Genomic DNA, 25,336 nt, shown 5'->3' with positions numbered 1-25,336 from the left:
TGTATATATGTGTGTACAGATATGTGTGTACGTATATATGTGTGTATGTGTGTATATGTGTGTGATGTGTGTGTTATATGTATATGTGTATATGTATGTGTGTATGTGTGTGTTATGTGTATAGATATGTGTGTATTTGTGTGTTATATGTATGTATATATGTATCAATGTGTATGTGTATATGTGTGTTATATGTATGTGCATATATGTATGTGTGTGTTTATATATGTGTGTGTGTGCATGTATATATACGGCACTAAAGAGGGTCCTTGTTTCTGTTTGCACTCAAATTCTGATCTGAGTAAGAGGGCGCTGGGCTTCGAGGTTTCATTAGAGGAACCTTCGGGGGAGGACCAGAGCTTGGGGCCGTTGCCAAGCGCTGGCTTGGTTTGTGTTTACACAAAAAAAGAAAAGCCGGATCACTCGTGTGTGCCCCTTCAAGCTCCTCTCAACTACGGCTGTCTGTCTGCTCCGTTGAGAGAGGGAACAGAGGTGGACATGCTGTCGCCCTGGGAAGCCTGAGTTCCTTGCTGACCCAGCGCAGTGACCCGGCGCCCGTCAACGTTCAGACCAGCGGGTCGGGGAAGGACCCCCCACACCCCTGGGAAACCGTGGTGGTTTGGGGGAAGGTGAGGGAGGAAGGGAGGGGCATGCCTGGCAGACCAGAGGTTTCCAAGCGCAGCACCTGATTCGCAGTTTCCCAGCAGTTTTGGAAAGCTAACACTAGCAACAGGTTGCAGATCATTCTAGACTGGTGTTAATTTATATTGCAAGGGAGAATCACTAGCCAATGGTTTCCGAGGAGTTTTGTCTTAACTTTTTGTTAACTCTTAGCGTGTCACTACAGTCTTCTCTTAACTCAAAAAAAGCCCCATGGCATGTCTACGCCAAAGCGTTCCTGTTTGAGAGTTGTTTTCCGAGACCTGTCTGATACGAGCGGCCCTCTGTCCTTGCTCTCCTGCGTGTGTACCGGTGGTTCTGCACAATTTCCCGCTCGGTTACATAACTCTGGGTGGGGGCTGTGTGTCTCTCCCTGTTAGCTGACGGTTGTTATTTCCTCCCCAAATTACTGAGGCGATTTGCACTCCAAGCTGTGAGGTATTGGAGCCAAAGTGCTCCGAGTTTTCTCCCCCAATTGGTGCTTGCACTGTTTCCTCTTTCCCTCTCGTCTGAATGGACTAAGGTTTGGGCATCTGAATTCGTGGAAAGTGGGGCTTGAAACTGACATGGAAATGATCTAACCGTGCTGTGTAATGCAAAGGACACATCTGTGCATGTGGGGCCATCATGGGGGCTGGCTGGACCAGACTCCCTCCTGTGGGAAAGCCAGCCTGCTCCTTCCTTCCCACCCGGCCTTTGGCGCGTTCACCCAGGCTCCTTGAGGTTGGCCACGGAGAGCGTTTGCACCAAAGGAGACACACAGTTCACACACCTGGGCTCTTTATAAAATGTTGTATTCCTTAGCCGTTTACCAGCACGGCACCTGGCTGTCACTTCAAACGTCAGGGTGTCCCCTCGCAGCGATGGCATCTGCAGAAACGGCACCGGGTGTCATCTGATGAGGAGAGCAGGGCGTGAGGGGTCTGGGGGGCTCAGGGAAGAGTTCTGGATCCATGTTTTCCCAATGGGGCCCACTTTCACCCATTTATTCAGTTTCTTACGTGACAATCTGTTTTCTATAAACAAGTGTTTATTTGAGTATTTGTTTTTGGCTGTGCTGGGTCTTCACTGCTGCTGCTCTGGGCTTTTCTCTGGTTGTGAAGAGTGGCGGTTACTCTCCAGTGGCAGCCCAGGGCTTCCCCTCCTGCGGAGTCCGCCGGCACGCGGGCTCAGAGGTTGGGGGCACACAGGGTTAGCTGGGATCATCTGGAACGGGGGCTGAGACCCGAGCTCCTGCGCTGGCAGGCGGAGTTTTAACCTCTGGAGCCTGGGAGGAGTCTACCTCAGTCTGTTTCTGAGCGAAGGGATGGAGGTCTTTGTGCACACCAGAGGTGGCTGGCATTAACAATGAAGCTCAGTCTCCCTTGAGTGGACAGAGCCTGCAGGCGTGCAGGGCGAGGACCCGCCCCTGGCACTGGGATGCGCCTTGAGCCGGAGGGGTGGGGGGGGGGTGGTGGTGTGTGAGCGGAGACAGGAGTCGGCGCATCCTCCCTGGGGGGGAGGGAGGGGGCCCCCGTGAGCCGAGCCTCCAGCGCCCCCCCTACTCCCCCCACCAGGGATTCCCGGGCCTCCTCCCGCCCAGCGTACATCTCCCCCCAGGTCAAAGGCTCTTCCAGAAGCTTCCGGGCCGGAAGCTCTCGTCCTGGGCTCCACGCTGTGGGCGGTGCGGGGTCCCGGTGCTCAGCTCCGGGCCTTGTCTCGGGCTCCTCCGTGGTCATGCCGAGCCTGGCAGAGCAGGATCCCGAGGAGCAGCAGGACCGAGGCTGCGAGGCCCATCCGGATGAGATTCTGCACCGTGTAGTCTGGGGTGAGGGCACACAGGTCAGCCCGGCCCCGTCACCCGCACCAGGGTGTGCACCCCAGGGCACCCGCCTCCCGGGAGATGACTGGCCCCGAGCCCAGCCCCTGACAGGGACGCTGTCCTCGTTCCCACTCGCGGGTCTGACCGCGGTGATGGGGGAGGGTGTCAGCGGGGCCTGAGGGTCCTGAAGGGAGGCTGTGGGTGGGCCGTGTCCTCCTCAGGAGCTTCCCAGGGCCTCTCTATCTTACTGTCTCAGACGTTCCTGCTCAAGACCCTGAGCTGCCGGAGTTCAGACAACACAGGGTGGGCCCACCCCAGCCCCCACCCCCGCCCCCACCCCCGCCCCTGCCCCCACCCCTGAGCGTGGCCTGCGGGGTCCCACAGACCCACCACCGCCCCCCACAGGCACTTGCTCAGCCCTCTGCGTCTGCCGGCTTGACTCTGCCTGGGGCAGGGGGCGATCCCTGCAGCCTCTGGGGGCAGGATGGGGTGGGGCGGGCCTGCTCCTCCCAGACTGACCCCCATCCAGCAGCCTCAGGCCCCTGCAGCCTGTGGTTCCCGCGCCATCTCTGCCTGACTCCCCGCCGGCCCTTGACGATCTGAGGGGCCTTGTCCTCCCAGAGAATCTCAAAGTGCCCTGGGGTGGGCTGTCTCCCCTGAGCACAGAGCCTCGAGTCTCCCCAGGTTCGGATCTGGGTCTGTGGCTGGGAGAATGGGTCCTGGGAATGAGCCCAGGAGGGGGTGCTGGGCCGACCTGGGGTCCCCACCTCACTCCCCTCTGCCCTGCACGGCCCTGTGGCCTCCCCAAGACCCTCCCACTGCCCACCTGCCCCTCCAGGACCCCAGTGCAGGAGGAAGGGGCCCCTTCCTCAGTGCCCCCTCCTCCACAACCACTCGGTGCTCCTGGGGCTCAGAGCCCCGAGCTGCTGAGTCAGAAGGACAGGCTGGGCCTCACCTGAGACCAGGAGGGCCAAGGGCTCACTGGGCTGGGACAGCAGGTAGGGGTCTGTGCTGAGTGAGCGGTAGCACCTGTAGGTGCCCCCGTGGGCTGAGGTCACAGGGCTCAAGGAGAACTCGGCCTGGTACCGCCCGTCTTGGTCCTGGGAGCGCAGACGCAGGGGGCGCTGGGCTGCCCCCTCCTTGGACAGAAGGAAAGTGTCCGTCCTGTTTTCTGACTGACACAGCAGGGTCACATTCTCCCCTGAGGTCACCGAGGGGCCGGGCTGCACCGAGAGGGAGGGGCTGTCTCTGAGCCGTCCTGCAGAGGGGGAGGGGGTGCGGGCACCGGGCGGGTTCTGAGCGAGACTCCCGGGCCTCTCTGGCCCCTCAGCGCTGTCTCTGTCTCTCCGAGTCTCTCCCCTCCCCCACCCCGTCTCTCTGTCCCTCCCTGGGACCCCTCCCCCTGGTCCCAGCATCACCCCTGGGGCTCCCCGGTGGGGCCTGTGCAGAGTCTGGTCCCCGACTGACCCGCTGGCCCCTCACCTGCCACCAGCAGCTCCAGGGGCTCGCTGGGCTCTGACCAGTTAACTCCGATGAAGTGGGAGCAGTGGTACCTCCCTGCCTGCTGCTCTGTGACGCGCTTGATGAAGAAGTTGGCCCTGTCCCAGGGCTCCGCTGGGGGCTGTGCGTTCCAGGGGGCTGAGGTGCCCTCTTTGTTCAGACTGAAGCTGTCGGCATTCGGGGGCCCTTGACACCAGATGGTCACGGGGCTCCCCCGGGTGACCACAGAGCCCGGCTCAGCCCAGATGGTGGGTTTGCGGAGGGTTCCTGGAAGGAAATCAGAGGCGGGCTCACCAGGTGTCCTGCCCTCAGGCCCCAGCTCACAGCCCAGACCTCCCAGAGACCCCTCCATGAGCCCCAGCTGCCCTCCCTCCCCCATGGCCTGGGGGTGACCCTTGTCGCCAGGAGAGGAGGGAGCTGGGCCCTGGGACAGACTCACCGGCCTGCACCTGGGTCCTCAGGCCAACACTCAGCCCTGGAAGAGAGCGCCCTGTGAGAGGTGTGCCCTCAGCCCTGAGCAGCGCCTCTCCTCCCGGGAGCCTTGGGGCCCTGGGGTCCCCTGACGGAGCAGGCTGGCTGGGGGGTCCCTCCAGACCAGGGCTCCCCTGCCCCTCCCATCTCACCGAGGCAGAGCAGGGCGGGGAGGGTGGGGGCCATGGCGTCTCCTCCCTGCGGTCCAGGCTGTGGGGATGGAGGAGACCTGGGTGCCCTCCGGACAGACAGACCACAGGGTGTTGGCAGTCTGAGGCGGGTTTTTCTCATCAAGGGCGTCACATCAGTGTCCCCACAGAAAGGAGAACTGTCCCTCCCAGGAAGCCTGGCATTTGTCTCCATGGCAGAGCAGGAAGCCAGCCCCGTGACTTCCTGAGACGCCCCTTCCAGATGAGGAAGGCCAGGCTGCTTCCCTCTGCGAGCCTCGCCTCGCCTCGGGGTCTACTTCCTCCTCCGCCCGCCCATCAGCAGGTCCCCGTGGGGTCCTCACCGTGGCTGGGGTCATGAGGCCCTGGAGATGCTTCGGGGAGGGCTCAGATCCCCAGAGACAGGTGCTGTTTTTAAATTGGAGGATGGTTACTTTACAGTGTGGTGCTGGTTTCTGCCACACATCAGCATGGATCGGCCGTATGTGTCACAGGCCCTCCCGCCCCATCCCTCCCCTCTAGGTTGTGCAGAGCCCTGTGTGAGCTCCCCGAGTCACAGGGCACATTCCCCCGCGGTCTGTTTTACACGAGCTGCTGTGCGCGTTTCCATGATACTCTCTGTTCGTCCCACCCTCTCCTTCCCCTCTGTGTCCACAAAGCTGCTCTTTATGAGGGACACACGGTCAGCGTCTCCCTGGGCTCAGTGGTGTCCGCGTGGCCGAGAGCCCAGAGGAGATGCTCGGGGAATAAGGAGGGAAACTGACTCCTCCCCTGCCCTGGAGTGTGGGTTTCCCCCATCACACCCCCCTTCAGGGCCCTGTCTTCTTCTCGTATTGCTGTCCTCTGCCCTCCTGGGAAGTAGCCCCTGGGTCCTTCCTGTCTCCTCGGGGCTCCACGATCCTTGGGCAGGGCTTTCTTCTTCATTCTGTGGTTTTTGTCTAAAACTTCTATGGCAGTAAGCTGAGTTAGATCTCTGAGTTATCTGGAGAAATTGATATTTACTTGTTGAGTTGCTAAGTTGTGTCTGACTCTTTTCGACCCCATGGACTGCACCACTCCAGGCCTCCCTGTCCTTCACTATCTCCCAGAGTTTACTCAAACTCATGTTCATTGAGTCAGCGATGCCATCCAACCATCTCATCCTCTGCCATCCCCTTCTCCTCCCGCCTTCAATCTTTCCCAGCATCAGGGTGTTTTCCAGTGAGTCCTCTTCACATCAGGTGACCAAAATATTGGAGCTTCACCTTCAGCATCAGTGCTTCCAATGCATATTCAGGGTTGATTTCCTTTAGGATGGGCTGGTTGGATCTCCTTGCAGTCCAAGAGACTCTCAAGAGTCTTCTCCAACACCACAGTTCAAAACAGACCAGTTCTTTGATATTCAGCTTTCTTTATGGTCCAGCTTTCACATCCATACATGACTACTGGGAAAACCATAGCCTTGACTAGACGGACCTTTGTTGGCTGAGAGATGTCTCTGCTTTTTAATATGCTGTCTAGGTTTGTCATAGCTTTTCTTTCAGAGACCAACCATCATTTAATTTCGTGGCTGCAGTCACTGTCTGCAGTGATATTTATTTAGATATGTGTTAATCACCCACTGCTTGTGTGAACTGAGCAATCAGGTTACAATCGGACTCCACCCACCCCAAATTTTTAAAAGTTCTTTTCCATCTAGGTTGATGTGGGGGCCTGAGATTCGAGTTTTCCTCTCTTGAAACAGCCTTGTCAGATATCCATGGTATTCACGGTAGCCTATGGACGTGTGTGGCAATGTGTTTACTCTAGGATAGTGGCTGTAAGTCCAGAGTATGGCCAGTATTTTATAATAACTTTAGCTATAGTCCGTAACATTTTGAGTATAATCTTAAGCATTTTGGATCACTAGATTGTACACCTGAAACGACTGTAATATCGCATATCAGCGACACCTCAATAGGAATAAACAAGGACTTCCCTGGTGGTCCGATGGCTAAGGATCTGCTTTGCAAGGCAGGGGGCACGGGTTCGATCCCTGGCTGGGGAGCTAAGACCCCACGCGCCGTGGAGCACCCGGGCCCACGTGCTGCGACTGCTGAGGCCACAGACCGCAGCTGGAGCGGTGGTGCCTGCAGCGCAAGATCCGCGTGCTGCAGCGCGGGGCAGTGAGACACAGCCACACGTAAACACGTGCATGTGTGAGTCAGCCCACCGCCCCAGCCAATCAGTGTCTCCAGACGCTGCGATGACACGGGAAAGGGCTGAGAGCATCGTTCGGGTGTTTGGGAGTGATGAGCCCTGAAGCGTAGTAGGCCTTTGCGAGACGTCTGCGAGTTGTCCGTGTGCTGCTGAGCTGCCTGCTGGGCGGACCGGGCAGGCGGCTCATGGGCCGCTGATTACATACGGCTGGCTCTCAGTAGGGAGGCAGGGTAGGAAATACTTGTGAATGATGAGTGTACAGAGGGTGCAGCTGTACCCTGGGGTATGACAACCTAAAATACAGGCTGGTCTCACGTGTTGACGCAATGGCTGGGGTGCGCTTCCTGTGAGAGGAGGTGCCCAGTGCCTACAGGTACCCCCCAAGGCACACTGTTGGGTGGTTCCACCGCATCTGAGTCCACAGGGCCAGAGGGAAGAGGAAATGGAGTGAAGGGGAGACAGAGGATCCCAGGCGAGGGCCAGGCTAGCCTACAGCGGTTTCTGTGTGAATAAGAATGGGCAAGCATCTCAGACCCCGGGACTCCCTCGTGCAGCGCACACAGCATGCAGCCATCCCTGGCAGCAGTTCCATCTGAGACGTGGGCACACCACCAATTCAAAGGAACCACGGTAGGAGGACCAGGAAGGCGGGGCCCACTTGGCGTCAGGAGGGCCCCCCTGAGGAGCGGCATCCCAGCAGCCCGGGGGTGTCCTATGTCAAGAGGAGGGCTGAGGTCAGGTGCTGCTGGGAGTTGAGTGACAGGAGGGGAAGTTCCCCTCCCTTCCCCCTCCCTCCCCTGGTTTTAGTTGCTAAGACTCAGGGCTTCCGCTTCAGGGGGCAGCAGTGTTGACCCCTGGCCGGGGACCTCAGAGCCCACATGCCGAACCAAGCAAGGCCGTGTGGGGCCCCCATGGCGAGCCGGGACTCACTGGGCTGCCCAGCTGTTTGCCCTCCTTAGACAGTGAATCGCGCACGGCTGCGTCTGGGGAGTGATAAACTCCCTCTCGTGCCGAGATTCCTGAAACCACGCAGCCCTGCACACTCTTCTCGTCTTACCTGGGGAGACCGGGCCCAGCACGGGGCAGGGCTGTGTCTGGGATCACAGAGAAGCCCAGACCCTCCCCAGCCAGTCCTCCTGCCAGGACCCAGGACCTGCATCCTCTCCAGTTACACTTGTTCACCTCCTGGGCAGAGGCAGGGGAGCGGGTAAGGCTTGGGGAGAAATGGCCTTTCTCTGGGGGCTCTCATCTTAGCTTCAGAGTCCGAATAGAGCACCTGCATAATGTTAGAAATTGGCTTCCACAATATCCCAGACCCAGCGCTCAGGCTGCGCTAAGATCTCAGAGGATCTCAGCCCTGACAAGGTCATAGTCGCCCCCAGCTCTGCCCACGTGGGCTTCAAGGAAAACAGGAGCAACCTGCAGGACACGTAACCTGCACAGAGGTTTAAAAAAAATGCATTAATGCCCCCCACCCCCCAGAACATTTTCAAAACCTTACTCTCTTATTAAATCTCTTCATTCGAAGTGATCTTATTGTTTTACAGGGAAACTTACAAGAATTGCCTTTTTTCCCACATCATCTTGACCTACATTCCCAGTTGAGTAACATTTTACCCAATTGAGATAGAGATAGACACAAAAACAGATGTACAGAGAGAGAGCCGTCGGAAGAGAATGACGTGGGCAGGGAGGGACGCGGCGGGAGAGTGAGTCTGCTACACATGTGTAGACACGCAGAAACATGTAGACACGCAGATGCTTTCTGATATAAAACACGTATGTACTCAGTTGCTCAGCTGTGTCCAGCTCTTGTCGACCCCATGGACTGTAGCCCACCAGGCCCCTCAGTCCGTGGGAATTCTCCAGGCAAGAATACTGGAGAGGGTTGCCATTTCCTAGGGGATCTTCCCAACCCTAGGCTTCCCTCATAGCTCAGTCGGTAAGGAATCTGCCTGCAGGGCAGGAGACCCGGGTTTGATTCCTGGGTCAGGAAGATCCCCTGGAGAAGGAAATTGCAACCCACTCCAGTATTCTTGCTGGGAGAATCCCATGGACTGGCGGGCTACAATCCACGGGGTCGCAAGAGCCGGACACGAGGACACGACTTGGTGACTAAACCACCACCCCCGACTCAGGGATTGAACCCACATCTCCTCCATCTCCTGCACTGGCAGGCAGATTCTTTACCACTGCACCACCTGGGAAGCCCCGAGATAAAGCACCGTTACCGTAAATGCACCAGTGTGTGCCTCCCATAGACACGATCACTCGTCTCCGTGACCCTGAATCTGCCCATTTGGAGGTCTTTACTGATGTGGATTTCAGCAAGTCCTCAGTCCCAGTTCACGTTTACTCACCTGCCGGACAGCCTCAGTTTTCCCTTTGGGTCCAGGGTTTCACCCGGAAGCATATGTTGCCAGTGGTTGTCCTATTTTGTCGTCCCCCAGAATCTGCACGACCCCCCAGTCTTGGTGCCTTGGGCCCCAGACCGTCTTCAGGGGTACAGGATTTGTAGATGACCCTCAACCTGTGCCAGGAGTGTGGACGGATGAGCTGACCCAGGTCATGCACTGTTGGGCGGACACCCGGAAAAGAGGCTGTGGCCGTCTCCATGGTGTCAGGAGCCCAGGTGGGCCCCCTTCCCCACCCTGGCCACGCGTGCTCTTCGCCTGGTCACGTCAAGCAGGCATCTGCCCGGGCTCTCATGGCGAAGTCCCCAGTTCTCCCTTGGAATTCGGTCGGCGTCGGGATAGATGCTGGGTTCTCGTCCAGTACTGGGAGACGTACAACATACGTCTGGCAGACACACAATTGCCGTTGTTAGTAATTGTGGGTGAGTCTCCCCTGACATGAGGGGAACTAAATAATGGTGATCTCTTTCTACCCCTCCCTCTGTATTGATAAGTTGGCATTCTACACTTGTTTTCTCTTTCTCCCATGTAGTGATTTATTTATTCATTCATTTGCATATATTACTATGAACAGGCTACAGGCCACAGAGTTGCAAACAGTCGGACACAACTGAAGTGAGTTAGCAGGCACGCTTGTGGTCCGCCGGGCTCCTCTGTCCATGGGATTTCCCAGGCAAGAATACTGGAGTGGGTGGCCCTTCCCTTCTCCAGGAGATCTTCCCGACCCAGGGATTGAACCTGGGTCTCTCCCATGGCAGACAGATTCTTGACTGTCTGAGCCACCAGGCAAGCCTAACAAACACTTACGCCTGTAACAGTTTCCATGTCAATCAAGGTACGTGTAACATATGTCCATATTATAGACACATAATGTATATTAATTAAACATAGTTGATTTAATTAACATACAGTATTATATACAGTGTATATATTATACACAGTGATTCAATTTTTGCTATAGATTATACTCCAGAGTTATAAAATATTGGCTATATTCCCTATGCTATATGAGATATCCTTGTGACTTGTTAATTTATTTTTTATCTCCCAAGGATCCTTTGTTGACAGGGCAGGACCATGGCGTTTATATATATATATATATATATATATATATAAATAATATATGATGTTTGAAGATTTGGCAGGCAGTAACCCCATTGCCCGCCCACCATGCCCAGATTTTTCTGCCCCCCACCGCCTGCCCTGCACATGGAAGGCAGGTCACTGCCCCACCCAGGCCACAAGGCCATACTCCCCTGCAGACAGCGGGAAACTGGGGATTTTTCCATGGCCACCCCTTGAACATCAGAGATCAGCAAGTATTCTCTCAAAGAAAACAAAAATACAGAAATCCGTTAAAGCATTTAGATATGGAAAACCAAAGGGAACTGGGGGGAAAGAGGCTAGAGACCAAAGAAGTGGAGCTGCTCGGGAAGGGTCTCCCACGTTCCGCTGCCCACTAACGACAGGCCTGAGGCCTGGGCCCTGAGGCGGGCCCCGAGTCTGCGGACACAGCTCCTCCTAGATGGCTGCCGAAGCTCAGGCGCGTCCTGCTGAGCGGAGCTGAGCGGCCGAGACAGGGCCAGGTGTGGGCAGTCCTGCGGCACAGAGGCGCCGCAGTTGCTGGCGTTGTTCTGCCGGCCACATTCATGTTGAAGGAGCCTTTCAGCCCTGCTGGAAGTCCAGCCGGTGTGCCTTCCCGGCCTCTGCCTGCAGATTCCTGGCCATAGGCTGAGGGCAGCGGCGGTGCAGGGCGCGCTGCGAGTCAGAACAGGTGCGCCGCCTGACGTCAGCAGAGATGAGGGCCCACGGGGCTAGCAGTAGCTCCCTGCCGAAGCTGTCCCCGTTTTCGGCCCGCCCTTTCACCCCGTCATGAGCCGTGGCACGGAGTTCATCATAGAAGAAACCGCTGGAGAAGTGCACTTTTCAGGGACTGTGTCCATCGCCAAGTCTCCACCCACGTCCGCCACCGGGTTGCTGAGCCAGTTCTGTCCAGGGACAGAGTCCCCGAGTCACCTGTGGTGGGCACATGCCTTTATGGGTGACAGGAAGCCCCTCAGCCCAGCATTGCCTGGCATCCGCAGGTATGGCTGGCTCCACCGCCGCCCCAGGCCCTTCCTGGAAGGTGCAGACAATTCTGGCAGGAAAATGTCCTTCGGTTCCTCCTCGCCCTCACCGGTGCTGAGGGGGACAAGGCTGCCACCTGTCTGAAGGAATTCATCTGAGATGCTCTGCACACAGGAGACAGGGTCCTCCCGCGGGGCGCTGTCCTGCCCAGCTTCCCCCAGGCTGCTCGGCCTCTCCTGCAGCTCCCACGTCTGGGCCTGGAAGAGCTCCTGGGCCACGCGGTCCCCGGCCCTTCATGCGCTGCTGATGAGGATGCTGGCCTCAGGGCGTGCCAGACTTCACTCTCCTTGGGGCCCAGGTGATTCCTCCAAAGCCGCTGGGCAGAGTCCAGGAGACGAGACCCGGGTCAGGGCCCAGAGGAGACGTTGGAGTCCAGTTTAATCAACCTTTCTCCCCAGGGCCCCCAGAGGGCCCTGGTGGAGACCCTGTCACGCCCTCCTCAGCCACGAGAGTACCTAGCGGACCTGGCCAGGGAGGTGGTCCCCATGGGGAAGTCAAACGACAGCAGGGGGAGGGAGCCTGTGGCGTCGCAGCCCCTCCCCAGGGTGAAAGGTGGCTCTTGGGGTGCATGAGGTTCCCCGCTGGCCCTGGGGGCGCCCCAAAGCTTGCAGCGGGGTGTCAGCGAGGTGCTTCTCTGAGTACAGCAGCATCCAGAAGACTCTCACAGCTCTGCGAGGTGGGCGCTGTGAACAGGTTTTCCGATGAGTAGGGCGGGGAGGGCAAGGCTGCCGGGACACCCCGAGCTGAGCCCAGTGTTGGGGTGGCCTCCAACCTGCCGCTTCCCCGCCTCATCTTCACCTTCCTCGTCCCCTTCTTCATGAGCTGAGGCGTCAAAAGCGGCCCGAGGGACAGGGAGGCATCCGGGGGGCACTGTGGTCCCTGACCCAGTGTCCAGCCCAAACCCTCCACCTGATTTGAGTCCGGGTTTGGGAGATTCTCTTGTGGCTCTGAAGGCAAAGAGTTTGCCCACAATGCGGGAGACCTGAGTTCGACCCCTGGGTTGGGAAGAGCCCCTGGAGGAGGAAGTGGCAACCCACTCCAGTACTGTTGCCTGGAGAATCCCATGGTCGGAGGAGCCTGGCAGGCCACAGTCCACGGGGTCGCAAAGAGTCGGACACGACTGAGCGACTTCACTTTCTTTCTTTCCTTCTTTGGGGGGTTGGGGGCCGCCTGGGCCTGGACAAGCGGGGCTGTGCCGGGTCCAGGAGGCTCAGGCTAGGCTTGCGGAGTCTCTTTCATCTTCCCGTAGCCCGGCGTGGGGAAGCCGGGCAGACAGGCTCGAGGGCGGGCGCCTCCGCCCCAGGCTTCCCGGCCGACCTCTCCCTCGGGCGCCTCTCCTGCTGTCTCAGCTCAGGGCTCCCGCGCTTCACGCCTCTGAATCCCCCGCTCCCCTCTCCCCGCCGGTAACCGCTGTCTGTGGTCTACATCTGCCACTGATTCTCTGTGTTACAGTCATCCATTGAAGTCATCTGTTAAAAATGAGGTTGCACTGACATTTCGAAATCCGGTAGGCCCCCTCCGAGCCTTCTTTGCTAACTGCATTAGCAAGTCTGAGGATTTCCTCACAGCCGTTGCGAAACTCGGCTCCTTGGAAGCCGGCTACTCACGTTCTCGCTCAAAGCCACCGACCCCCTTATCCCGCCGCCGCTCCTCACCCCTGCGCCCGCTCCTGCTGCTCCGCTCCCGCTGAGCCCTGGCACCCTCCCGGGGCGCCCCTGCCGTCCCCGGGGCGGCCCCTCGGGTGCCATCCAGCCCCCTGCCATCTCCATGCGGGAGCGCCTTCCCCACTTTCCCTCTCCCGGGAATCCCGGATCTCTGTCCAGAGGATCAGGGAATGAGTGGGGGTGGAAGGAGCGTTCTAGGAACTTTAGACTGTTTAATGGGTAGGGCGCTCAGAACCGAACGCAGGCCCCTTTCCTTGGTGCGGGGCTCCGGAAGACCCCCTGCTGGGTCTCTGGCGCCAGGCCTCCCCATCCCCCGCTCCCCCGACTTGCTGCATTTGCTGTGGGGTTCGCGTCAGAGGAGGGGGGCGGGGGGGAGCAGGGGACGAAGGGCACCGAGCTACGGGTCAGAACGTTCTGGTGCTTTCCAAGGCCCTAACCTGCTGAATGCCCCCCCCCCCCTTGAAGCCATGCAGCGGTCCCAGGGTCCACCTCCACCAACTCTCCCAGCAGACAGACGATGGGAGCCTGCCGCCCGGCTCCACCCACTGTGCAGAGCAGCGCACTGAGGTTCAGAGAGGGACATCGTGGAAGTGGAGCCAGGACTGTGCCCCTGGTGGACACTGGCGTGGGGCTTGGGGGCTCCTTGTTGATGGGCGTGGCCTGTCCCCTTGGCGCTGTGTGCCCCAGCCTGTCCTGAGCAAGAGCTGAGTGCACCCCGTCACTGCCACTCCCCTTTACCAACCATCAGAGGCTTTGGGGACCTCAACTCGAATGACTGGGGGGCCTCTTCGTGGGGTGGAGTCTGTATCCTCCGCAGGCCAGCCGAGAGCTCTCTTCCCCTGGGAGACCAGCCTGTCCTCAGGTATCTGAGGGGCCCTGGCTCCCCTGAGAGACTCTGAAGCTGCCCCGGTGGCCTGGGATCTCCCTGAGCATAGAGGACCAGACTCCCCAGTTGTTGAATCGGATCCTTGGGGCTGGGGGCCGGGCCCTGAGAGTGTCCTGGGGATGAGCCCGGAGGGGCTGCACTGGGCTGACCCAGGGTCCCCACCTCACTCCTCCCGAGACCCTCCCATTGGCCGCCTGCCCCCTCAGGACCCCAGGCGAGAGGAAAGGCAATGGCGGGGGCGGGAGGCCTCTGAGGCCAGAGTGGACTGTGAGTTAGAGAGTGGCTTTCTGAGGAGGTGGAGACCTGGGGTGAGAGTGAGACCGTTCCAGAGAGGAAGGAACGTTCCAGAGAGCCCTAGAGACACAAGGGCTGTGTGGGCGGGGGTGGGGGGGTGGGGAGGCGGGGGCGGTTATGTGCTGCTGCCCCAGGCTCAGGGGCCCTGGATTAGGGCAGAGACACGCTGGACCCTGAGGCTCCGATTGCTTCATGAGCGTCATGCGTGCCACTGTATTGCAGATAGGCTAGAGAAAGCCAGTGTGTGAATTAGACACTCGGCAGCACCTGAACTCCAGCAGCGCATAAAACACCGGAAGAGAAACGCTCATGTGAATCACGGTGCGTCCCTGGCGTACCCCGTACCCCGCAGCAGTCACGAAGATTCAGAAAAGACGCAGCAGTAACCGCGGTTTTACTCTCGCCATGGAGTTTCAGCTGGAGGCATGGGAACGGGTCTGCCAGGTCTAGAGACCCTAAAAAAAGCAGATATGGGAAAGCACACGTGTGTTAAACGGCTCACCATTGTGTGAAGTCGTCTGAGTGTGTGTGTGTGTATGTGTGTTTGTGGTGTGACTGCAGCCTTCAGGTTTGGAGCAAAACAGAAGTGAGAGCTGAGGCTGGGGGGCCTCCTCTGCGGCATGACAAACAGCCTTGAGTCCACTTAGAAGAGTTTGGAGCTTGCCCTGAAACTGGTGAGCAGTTTGAGTGGGACACGGTTCTGAAGGGGCAGGTAGCAAGGTGCTGTGTGGAGGGTGGCCTCGGGTCGGGAGCCCAGACCCAGGAGTGTGGGTGAGGCAGCCGGTGACCTGGTGAGCCCCGGGGCGGGGGGAGCAGGCCCCAAGTCGGGGTGGTGCGCTGCTCTTCCGCTCACCCGGGAAGACAGCCCTTCCTCCTGGGCCTGGGAGCCAGGCTTTACTTCGCACAGTTCCTGCCCAGCGGGCTGGTCCCTCCATCTGCTTGGAGAAATCACTTGACGTATTTCTGTTTCTTTAGCGCCCCCTTGAAAGCTGGGTGTCACCCTTCACGCCAGACTGTGGAGACCTTTCAGGATTCAGGCCCAAATGTTGGAAGGCATTAAACCACACACACACACACACACACACACACACACACACACACACATGTGCACACACACACGCAGAGTCACACGCTGTAAGGCAAGGTGTGGGGCCACCGCTTCCGAGGTGACGAAGGCCGCTTCCTCCCTTTCCTCACTCCATTGCTCTGAAATGACAGCCCCACCCCCACACGTGTTGTAAGGGTTCACTTTGCCCGAATCAGGGAGGAACAAACGCAGTCGTTTGGGAGGAGGCATCTGGGGGTCTGAGAAATGAAAAGGAGGCGCTCACCGCGCCCCGGGAGACAGAAGGAAGAACCCCACACGGAGCGCCGCTGTGGCGTCACCACAGCGCAAGAGTCTTGCACTGCCGGGGAGGGTTATGGTCTTTCCAAACCCATCTGGATGAGTCTGTGGGCAGATGCTGACTTGGACAGCTGCTTCCCACGTGGGCCTCAAATGCAATCATCGATGACACTGGGGTGGACATCAGACAGTGTGCAGCAGAGGGACCCCCGCGTGGCGGGTGGACATGCGCCCTTTGCCTCTCCGCTTCCGTCTGTAACCGGGGAAGTACCCGCAGCTCAACCGAGGGGCGCACGCGGGGGTGCTGGGTGAGAAGGGAGGCGCACAGGACGCCTCGGGAGGGTCCCAGCTGGGCAGGCGCCCGTGATCCCCACCCTCTGGCCGCAGCCGCGGGTCCTGCAGCCCCAGAGGACCCAGCAGCAGCGGGGAGGCGGCGCACCAACCCTGGGCCTCCTGTCCTCATAGGCCCCCACGACCACGGGGAGCCAGCCACGTGCCTGGGGCCATGTCCCACCAGGCGCGGAGATTCCCGGGACTTCCCCATCCGCAGCTGGGGAGCCCGCAACCCCGACGGCTCTGGGCACTGCGCACGTCTCCCCGCCTCACTCCGGTGACAGACCCTGCGGCTCCGAGGCCCCAAGCCGGGGGAGGAGCCCGCCGTCCTGGGGACGCAGGCGCCGACGACCCTGGGGCCACCAGCTTAGTGTCAGAGGTGGGACCTCCGACAGAGGCACTGGAGTGTGGGAGGCACCCGTTCTCAAGCACTTTCGGGCGACTCGGGCGGAGAAACCCCAGACCTGCGCTGCGTCTCTGCCACCTACTGGAAAAGAGAGGCAAGTGCTCCGGTTTCCACGGTGTCGCGTCCTTGAATCAAGCAGAAAGGGGCCCCAGGACAGGAGCCGCTGGAGGCGGCCGCGGGAAGAGGAATTTCTGCCACAAACAGAATAATGACAGTCCCCAAGAAAGGAGCCGAAGGCCGCGGAGCGTTCCGATCTGGTGGGGACTTCCGAGGAGCTGCCGTGAGGAAGGTCAGGTGTACGGAAGCTCAGCAAGGCCGCTCAGCGAGCTCAGGGCAGTGAGGAATGCCCCGAAATAGCGCATCACCAAGGAGACTGGGATTCTGAACAAAAGGAAACGGGACGGTGGAGCTGAAGACCCCAAGGAGACTGATTCTAAAGAAAAGGAAACTTTCCGGTGGAGCTGAAGACCTCAGTGAGCAAGATGAAGAATGCTCGCAGAGCGCTGGCAGTTGGCAATCAGAGTGCCAGCAGTGGTTGGATGATAGAGAAAGCAAGGAGGCTCCAGGAAAACATCTGCTTCGTTGACTACGCTAGAGCCATTGACTGTGTGGATCACCACACACTGGAATATTCTTAAAGAGGTGGGAACACCAGACTGCCTTGTTTCCTGAAAAATGTGTATTCAGGTCAAGAAGCAACAGTTAGAACGGGATGTGGAACGAAGGACAGGTTCCAAGTTGGGAAAGGAGTACGTCAAGGTTGTATGTATATTGTCACCCTGCTTATTAACTTATATGCAGAGTACATGCAAAATGCTGGGCTGGATGAAGCTCAAGCTGGAATCAGAATTGCCAGGAGAAATATCAACAACCTGAGATACGCAGATGACACCACCCTAATGACAGAAAGCGAAGAGGAACTAAAGAGCCTCTTGATGAAGGTGAAAGAGGAGAGTGAAAAAGCTGGCTTAAAAATCAGCATCCCAAAAACGAAGATCATGGCATCTGGTCCCATCACTTCATGGCAAAATAGATGGGGAGACAATGAAAACAGTGACAGCCTTTATTTTCTCGGCTCTAAAATCACTGTGGACAGCGACTGCAGCCATACTCCTTGGAAGCAAAGCCAGGACAAACCTAGACAGCGTATTAAAAGGTCCACCTAGCAAAGCTATGGTTTTTCCAGTAGTGACATACAGATGCGAGAGCTGAACCATAAAGAAGGCTGAGCGCCAAAGAACTGATGCTCTTGAACTGTGGTGTTGGAGACAGCTCTCGAGAGTCCCTTGGACAGCAAGGAGATCCAACCAGTCAACCCTAAAGGAAATCAACCTTGAATATTCGTTGTAAGGACTGATGCTAGAGCTGAAACGCCAGTACTTGGGCCACCTGATGTGAAGAGCTGACTCACTGGAAAAACCCTGTAGCTGGGAAGGGTTGAAGGCAAGAAGAGAAGGGGACGGCAGATAATGAGGTGGTTGGATGGCATTGCCAATTCAGTGGACATGAGTCTGAGCAAGCTCCAGGAGATAGTGAAGGACAGGGAAGCCTGGCGTGCTGCAGTCCACGCGGCTGCAGAGTGAGACACACCTGAGCAGCTGAACAAACATCTGGGAACACAGAGGAGAGCTGACCAGAGGAGGGAACGGTGGATCCAGGAGGCCCCTCTTGCGTCTCTGTCTCCCTCCAGCAGACAGGCGGGCTGCAGACCCCCAGGAGGGGACGGACACTTTGGTGAACCCCCGAGATTGACACTAAGGTGGGGAGGTGCTCCCCTTCTTCCTTCCTCCCTGTCGGGGGGATTGCTGGACTTGAAGGACAGAGAGGGGAAGAGGGCAGACAGATGGTTGGTCACACCATCAGTAGATGGGTCCCTCCTCTCCGGGCCCCCAGGCGCTCCATCTCACACACCTTCCCTCCCCCCACAGGCTGCCACGTCCGAAGCCCCCCAGGATGTGACCTACGCCCAGCTGAACCACTCAACCCTCAGAAGGGGGACGGCCGCACCCGCCGGCCCCCCAGTGGGGAGCCCCCAGCAGACCCCAGTGAGCACGCGGCTCTCGCCATTCGCTAGCCCAGGAAGGACCCAGACCCTGGGCTCCAGGGACCAGATCTCAGACCCCAGGAGGCACGGGAGCTGCCAGCAGCGGACACCACCTAGCCACCAGCAGCCAGTCCTAACAGACCACCAGGAGCCCCTGGGACCCTTTGGGAATCACCTAATTCTACCCTGAAGGATACCTAATATCCTCATACTTGGAAAGTGATGAAACAGACATCTCAAAATCAATGTGTTATTTGAAAACCAAAACCAAAAATCCAAACAAAAGAGACGATAGAAAATATTTTTGATGAATGATAAAGTACAGAACACATACGGAACCTACGAATTGAGAAAATCGAGGACCGTGAATGAATATATCAGAGAAGCCTAAAAGAAGCCCGATGGCCCGGTTTATCACACCAAGAATTTAGGGGAAAGTGGAAAAAATTTCAAATGAAGGTGCAATTCGGGAATAACAGTGACAAAGGTAGCTAAAAACGAAGGCAACCACAGAGTAGAAAAAATCAGCTAATGCAAAAAGAAACTCCTTGACAACGTTCATAAACCCTGGCCACCAGGCCCAAGGTAAAAAAGAGAGAAGCCACACATTTCCCATATTATGGAAGAAATTGCCAGGACTACCACAGATTCTATAGACCTTATAAAGATAGTGGCAGAACATTATGAAACATTTCGAGACATGCCGACAGAGAAGATACAGATGAGATGGTCACCTTCACGTGTGCAATGTCAGATGGTAAGCTGCGAACGTAAGGCTGACCGGATCTCCTGTCCCCTCACGCATTGCCTCTAGTCAAACGCCCGCGACTGCGGTACGTAGAGTCTACAGAAGTCAGACTGAGGCGAACGGGGTAGAATGCTGGTTCCCGGGGCTGGAGTGCGCGAGAAAGAGGGGGACGTTCTGGTCAAGGTCACAGTCTCCCAGTTACAAGGTGAGTAAGTTCTGGGCATCAGATATACAGCGGCAGGCAGTTAGAGCTGGTAACACTGTATTGCATTTTGAGTCTTGTGAAGAGAGTGGATTTTTAAACGTTCTCATCACGAAGAAATGGCAACCAAGTGACGAGCCAGAGGCCTTAAGTAAAGCTATGTGGTAACCGTTTTCTGATGCGTGGGTCAGTTCAGGAAGCTTCCCTGGGGAGTTCTTCCAATCACTTAAGTACTAATTAAAGAAAAACTGAAATTTTTCCCTGTGTGCTTTAGCTGGCTGCGCTGGGTCCTCACGGCGGAGAGCGAAGAGTCTGGGGTCTTCAGCTGCGGTTTGCGGATCCTTCGTGTGACAAGCGGCATCTCGCTCCCTGACCAGGGATGGAACCTGGGCCCCCGCACTGGGGGCGACGAGCCTTAGTCACTGGCCCACCAGGGAAGTCCCAAACAGTTATGTGCTTATTAAGCACACACACTCTGTAACTGCATAAACTTTTCTTTCAAACAGAAAAAGAAGGCATATACCTCAACACGTCAACACGTTTATCAGGCCAGAAGGATGTATTCACCAAAATCTGAGAAGGGAATTTTAAACATTAAAGGGAAAGGATGACCTCTCCATGGGCTTGGATGTGAATCCATGAACAGGGTACGCAAGTCAGATTCAGTGACATGTTCAAGGGACGTTACTCATGCCTGTACTGTGGGTTGGTTGGTTTGTTTTTGGATGGACAGAGTAACTTAAATTTTTAAGGATCTATCACATCATGCAATATATCGATACCACAAGAGAAAGAATAATCACCTCAACACACGCAGGCAAAGCCTTTGGTACAATATGCTAACGGTTTCTGGTGGAAATAAAAACACATCAGAAGTAAAAGGGGATTTCCTTCCATCGGTGAAGGCGTGTTTAACCAGCCCTAGACGCCACTTGTAAAGGTGAGGACGGGGGTCCTCTCCTCTGTGCCTGGCAAGGATCCACGTACGTGCCCATGACCACGGCCCTCACCCGCGCACGGGCGGCACGAACCAAGGAAGTGAGGCCAGCCAGAGCGGGCGGCTCTGGAGGGCGAGAACCAGACTGTGTTACGAAGAGACTGCGCCCCTGTGTGCATGTAAAACAAAGTAGCCCAAAGATGCTCTGCTCTAGTTGGGAAGGAGTTCTCTGGGAGTTCCCTGCTGGTGCAGCGGCTGAGACTCCACACTCCCAGGGCAAGGAGGCCCAGGTTTGATCCCTGGTCGGGGGACTGGATCCCACAGGCCGCACCAAAGACCTGGCACAGTGAAAGAAAGAAAGAAAAAAGGTTTCAAAGTGGTTTTCCAACATTGCTGGACACATGATCAATATTTAGAATTCAGCTGCCTTCCGGAATTCCGGTCCTGGGCTGAGATGAACTAAATGAAACTTCTTGTTTCTTGACTTCACGCCAGTGAGCCCGATTCCATGCTCCTGACCTCTGGAGCTGTAGGGCCATGTAAGTCTTTCAATTCGCCAAGTCTGTGGCCATTTGTGGTAAACGGCAACCAATACAACCGCTTAAGTTTTCTTCTGGTTAGAGTGTGCATAGTACATTTTTAACCCTTCTCCTTTTTTTTAACGGTATAAAACCTACACACTGATATTTTCCACTGTTGAAACATGATTAAAGCGTGTAGTTCAGCAGCCTTAAGCACATTTACCGTGCCGGCATTCATGGCCACCGTCCATCTTCCAGAACATTTTGGTAATCCCAAACAGAAGCTCTGTACCCGCGAAGCGAGAATCCCTTAGGTCCTCTTAGAACCAGGCCCTGGTCGGCTCTGTTCCAGTTCCTGCCTGTAGGGATCTGCCTGTTCCCAGCGGTTCACATCAGGGAATCATCCAACAGGAGCTACCTCGTGTCAGGCTGACGTCACATGGAGTGGTGTTTCCCAGGTCCCTTCATATCTTTCATATGTTGTGTTTGGAGTGAGCTTTTTCTAAACTTCCTAGTGTAGGCTCTTGGTGGCGGTGGTCCTTTCTCAAACCAGTCTGACAATCTCTGTCCTTGAGTTGCTGTCTTTGGGCCATCCTCATATAATGTTATTACTGGTAAGATTGTCGTTTGGGTTTACCATCTCATCTTTTACAATGTTCTTCCTCTCCTTTCTTGTTCTTCTATTTACCCTTTCCTGCTTTTCCTCGGATTTAAAAATGTTTTCAGCATTCCGTTTTAATTTTTCCATTGGTGCCGTAACTGTACGTCTTTGCTGTTTAAGCGGCGGCCCTAGAGATTATCAGGCGCATACCCAGCTTTACACGGAAAGAGAATTTCACCTCCTCGCAGGAAATGTAGAGACCTTATACATCTATAGGGAGCACTGTTCTCACCCCCTTTATTTTGGGGTGGTTATGTCTATTATCCCCACACTTCCAGGGCCCTGTCGGGGCCTATGGGACCAGATCAAGGTGGGTGAGTTCTCCCCTGAGCCCCTGCTTCAGCCCCACGACAGGCCCCAGCCCTGCCATCGGCGGGGAGTGCAGTGCGTGTGGACAGATGGTGACTGGTCTGGGGACAGCCTTGCAGTGACATCTGGAGGAACCGAGGGCAGAAGGGCACCCGACCCTTCAGCTCTGCGTCCTTCCCAGGAATCCCCCGACACCCTCCATCTGGGCTGACCCAGGGCCACGGTCACCAAGGGGAGCCCTGTGACCCTCTGTGTCAGGGGTGTCTCCGGACCCTTGGAAATGGGCCCCACAGGACTCCAGTAACGGAGCCAATTTCTCCTTGAAATCCAGGAGCTCACACTGCAAGGCTGTGTCAGTGTGCACACCACAGTGGTCAGAGAAGAGGGACCCCCTGCCCCTGGTGGGGACGGGGGAGAGGGAGGAGCCGGTCCTCAGGGAGGGGGCTCCTCCTCAGAGGCAGGGGGGAAGAGTAGGGGCTCCCGGGACCCCTCCATGCCCAACTGCATGTCCCGCTTGCTGGATCCCGCGGGCCCCACCTCAGACCCAGCACAGTTGGATAAAGACTGTCAGTTATTTGTTAAATTAAGAAAAGGAATACATAATCTCCAGCAAGGCAACCCGAACTGATACACATGCGGAATTAGTTACCACCACAGCTTCACTTAACCGCCCCATATCCTCACAGCTACTGTTTCCTTTTTTGTGGTTAATATCTACTCTCTTCACAAAACTCGAAATGTGATACAGTGTTACTAGCTATCATCACCCTGCTGTACGTGGAATGCCCAGACCTTACTCAGCTTATAACCACAAGTTTGTGCCCTTTGACCAAAGTATCTCCCCTCCCCCTCACACCAAGCCTAGCGACCACCATTCTGCCTTCCTTGTCTCTCCTTTTGACTGTTTTAGAGTCTACATAGTTCAACCGTGGGCATTTGATTACCGAGTCAGTGAATAAAGTGGTCAATATTCCATTCAATCCTAAGTCCATTTAGTAAATTGTGCACTTGAATATTTCCATTTTCTCTTCATTTTCTGGATGCTGGTATCAAATGTTTCATGTTCTGTCACCAAATAAATTCTGTAGGATTTGTGCTGCAGCCTGCGAGTCTGTTCATGATGTTAAAAAATATGGTTTCTCTCTTTTTACCTGGGTTGTGGTGGTTAGGATTTATGACTATTGCCAAGAATGAGTGCGGTTTTTTCGCCTTAATTGATTTTCTCTACTTCTCAACTGTCTTCATCATTAGCTACCCTTGTCCTTATTATTCCCACCTTCTACCTTCAAGTGAAATAATTTACTATCTCTTCCTAAATTCTTGGTGTGAGTGGTGAGATCGTTGATTTTTTTAGGCTTTTGTAATATATTCATTCATGGTTCTAAATTTTCTAAATTCATCATCTTTTTCCTGCACATATTGGTGTTTTAAATTCGTACATTTGATGCATATTATTTACATTATCATTTATTGAATACAGTTTCCAACGTCTGTGTTGTCTTGTTGTTCGTTACGGTTTGCTTCTGGTTTCGGTTCTCAATACACACATTTATCTTTGTATACGCACAGACATAGGAGGAACATTTTTTGCAAGCTTATTCATCATAGTCAACAACTGGATGCAATTCGAATGTTTATTAATTGGTAAATGAATAAACAAAACGCAGTACATACAATCCATGGAATATAGTCAACAGTAAAAGAGGAAACTATAGGTCAATGCTAAACACGGAAAAAAATAAAAAAGAAATTATGCTAAATTTAGGAAAACAGCCTGAATGAAAGACTAAATATTTTAAATCTTTTTATATGAAATATCCTAAAAAGCAAGTTTATAAACACAAAAAGCATTCAGTGGCCACCTAGGGCAGAGATCAGAGCGCCCCTGCAGTCAGGCAAGCAGAGTTTGAGGGATGGTGAGATGTGTTCTATGACTGGTTTGTGTGATGGCTGCACAACTGTATACGGTTACTAGTCGCCATTGAATGGTGCACACACGTACAACGTGTGATGGGCAGAATAAAGACCCCCCAGAAAGATGCCTACTTTCCTACCCCCCAAGCCTGTGGCATTTACCTGACATGGCAAGAAGGATCACGCGGCTGCGGCTGAGAGGAGAACGGGGCATGGTCCTAAATGAGGTGGGGGGGTCTGCAGAGTTACCCGCGTCCTCAGCAGCCGGAGAGGAAAGCCGCAGACGTGGTCAGAGAGAGGCAGCAAGTCTCGTCTTCCGTTTGGGCTTCAAAGGCGAAGCGTGGACCCACAAGGCAGGGACTGGGACAGCTGCTGGAAGCTGGGCAGGACCCTCGCCGACAGGGAGCCTGATTCCCACCAGCATGATAAGTTCTATTATTCCAAGAAACTCAGTGAGACTGCCCCCTTCAGCCTCCAGGAGGGAGTAGAGCTTGGAGCCAGTTTACTTTTCATCCACACACTGATTTTAGACAAGTATGTGGCATTACCTCACGAATGTCAGGGTACTGGTTATCTTTGAGTGCACAACCAGTTGACCTGAAAGGGTCCCAGGGGCTCCTGGTGGTCTATTAGGAGCCCAGGGACTGGCTGCTGGTGGCTAGGTGGTGTCCACTGCTGGCAGCTCCCGTGCCTCCTGGGGTCCTTGAGATCTGGTCCCTGGAGCCCGGGGTCTGGGTCCTTCCTGGGCTAGCGAATGGCGAGAGCCACGTGCTTACTGGGCTCTGCTGGGGGCTCCCCAACGGGTGGCCGGGGGGTGTGACCGTCCCCCTTCTGAGGGTCGAGTGGTTCAGCTGGGCATAGGTCACATCCTGGGGGGCTTCGGACGTGGCAGCCTGCGAGGGGGAGGTGTGTGAGATGGGGCGCCTGGGGGCCCAGAGAAGAGGGACCCATCTGCTACGCGTCTGTACATCCTTCCCAGAATCCCCCCCACCGGGAGGACAGGGGGGCACCTCCCGCCTTCCTCTCGATCTCGGGGGCTCACAGGGTGTCTTTCCCCTCCTGGGGGTCTGCCTCCCGCCTTCGTCTCAATCTCAGGGGCTCACAGGGTGTCTTTCCCCTCCTGGGGGTCTGCCTCCCGCCTTCGTCTCAATCTCAGGGGCTCACAGGCGCCTGTCCCTTCCTGGGAGTCTGCGTCTCGCCTGTTCTGCTGGAGGGAGACCGTGAAGCAGGACAGGCGCCTCCTGGGTCTGCTGCCCTTGTCCAGCCAGCTCCCTGCTGTGCCCAGATGAGGCTTGGGACCTCGGGTCAGTTCAGCTCTCTCTTCTGATGGAAACTCCAGGGGCCTCCTGATGCCCGGGAGCCTCCGGGTGCTTTGTGCGGCCCTGATTTCTGTCTGAGCCCTGACCTCTTGCTCATCTGGCCTGGCACACGTCCGTCTTCCTGCTAAAGCACATCCCTCCTGCCTCAGGACCTTCCTACCGAGTGTGCCAGCCCCGTGTGCCCAGTCCCGTCTCTTGATTTACTTTCCTCGTCAGCACCTTGCATTCTGGGACTCTGCCTGCTTGTTGGCGTGGGGCCCCTCTCACTGCGAGGTGAGCGCCTGCTGTCCCTGCAGGGCCTGGGGGGTGGCGCCCGCTCTCCCGCGCCCTTTGCTGGGGGGTGAAGGAGGGGTCTTGGAGCGTGTGGGCCATCCACTGATGCACGCGTCCTCATGAGACCTGGGGCTGCACCCCCACACCAGAAGGTCAGCCAGA

The 25,336-nt window shown here is 56.2% G+C and overlaps 1 protein-coding gene and 1 pseudogene across 2 annotated transcripts; both read right to left on the bottom strand.

Annotated features, from left to right (window-relative positions):
• On the bottom strand, positions 1,449-4,766 carry LOC102174835 (leukocyte immunoglobulin-like receptor subfamily A member 5). 2 transcript variants are annotated; one of them, XM_018063488.1, is made up of 5 exons: positions 4,585-4,765; positions 4,401-4,436; positions 3,944-4,228; positions 3,417-3,719; positions 1,449-2,462 (listed from the first exon to the last, which is right to left on the bottom strand). In XM_018063488.1, the coding sequence occupies exons 1-5, from the start codon at positions 4,721-4,723 to the stop codon at positions 2,341-2,343; spliced, it is 885 nt and encodes a 294-aa protein (XP_017918977.1). In that variant the 5' UTR covers positions 4,724-4,765; the 3' UTR covers positions 1,449-2,340. The 2 variants fall into 2 exon arrangements, with proteins under 2 accessions (XP_017918977.1, XP_017918976.1); XM_018063487.1 differs by having other exon boundaries at positions 1,678-2,462; positions 3,929-4,228; positions 4,585-4,766.
• Positions 10,595-15,459, bottom strand: LOC102175121 (annotated as a pseudogene).

Source organism: Capra hircus, chromosome 18 (genome assembly GCF_001704415.2).
Source record: "Capra hircus breed San Clemente chromosome 18, ASM170441v1, whole genome shotgun sequence".
NCBI lineage: Eukaryota > Metazoa > Chordata > Mammalia > Artiodactyla > Bovidae > Capra > Capra hircus.
Note: the sequence above shows the minus strand (reverse complement) of the source record. Positions and strands in the feature narration are given on the sequence as shown.

Bases quoted from the DNA above. Each gene is read 5' to 3' on its own strand.
- LOC102174835 (XM_018063487.1), bottom strand. From the start codon at position 4,723: ATGAGAAAAACCCGCCTCAGACTGCCAACACCCTGTGGTCTGTCTGTC. The intron at 4,229-4,400 runs GTGAGTCTGTCC...ATTTCCTTCCAG, and splicing joins GAGGACCCAGGTGCAGGCCG to GAACCCTCCGCAAACCCACC. The intron at 3,720-3,928 runs GTCAGTCGGGGA...CCCCCTCTGCAG, and splicing joins GGCAGGTGAGGGGCCAGCGG to GACGGCTCAGAGACAGCCCC.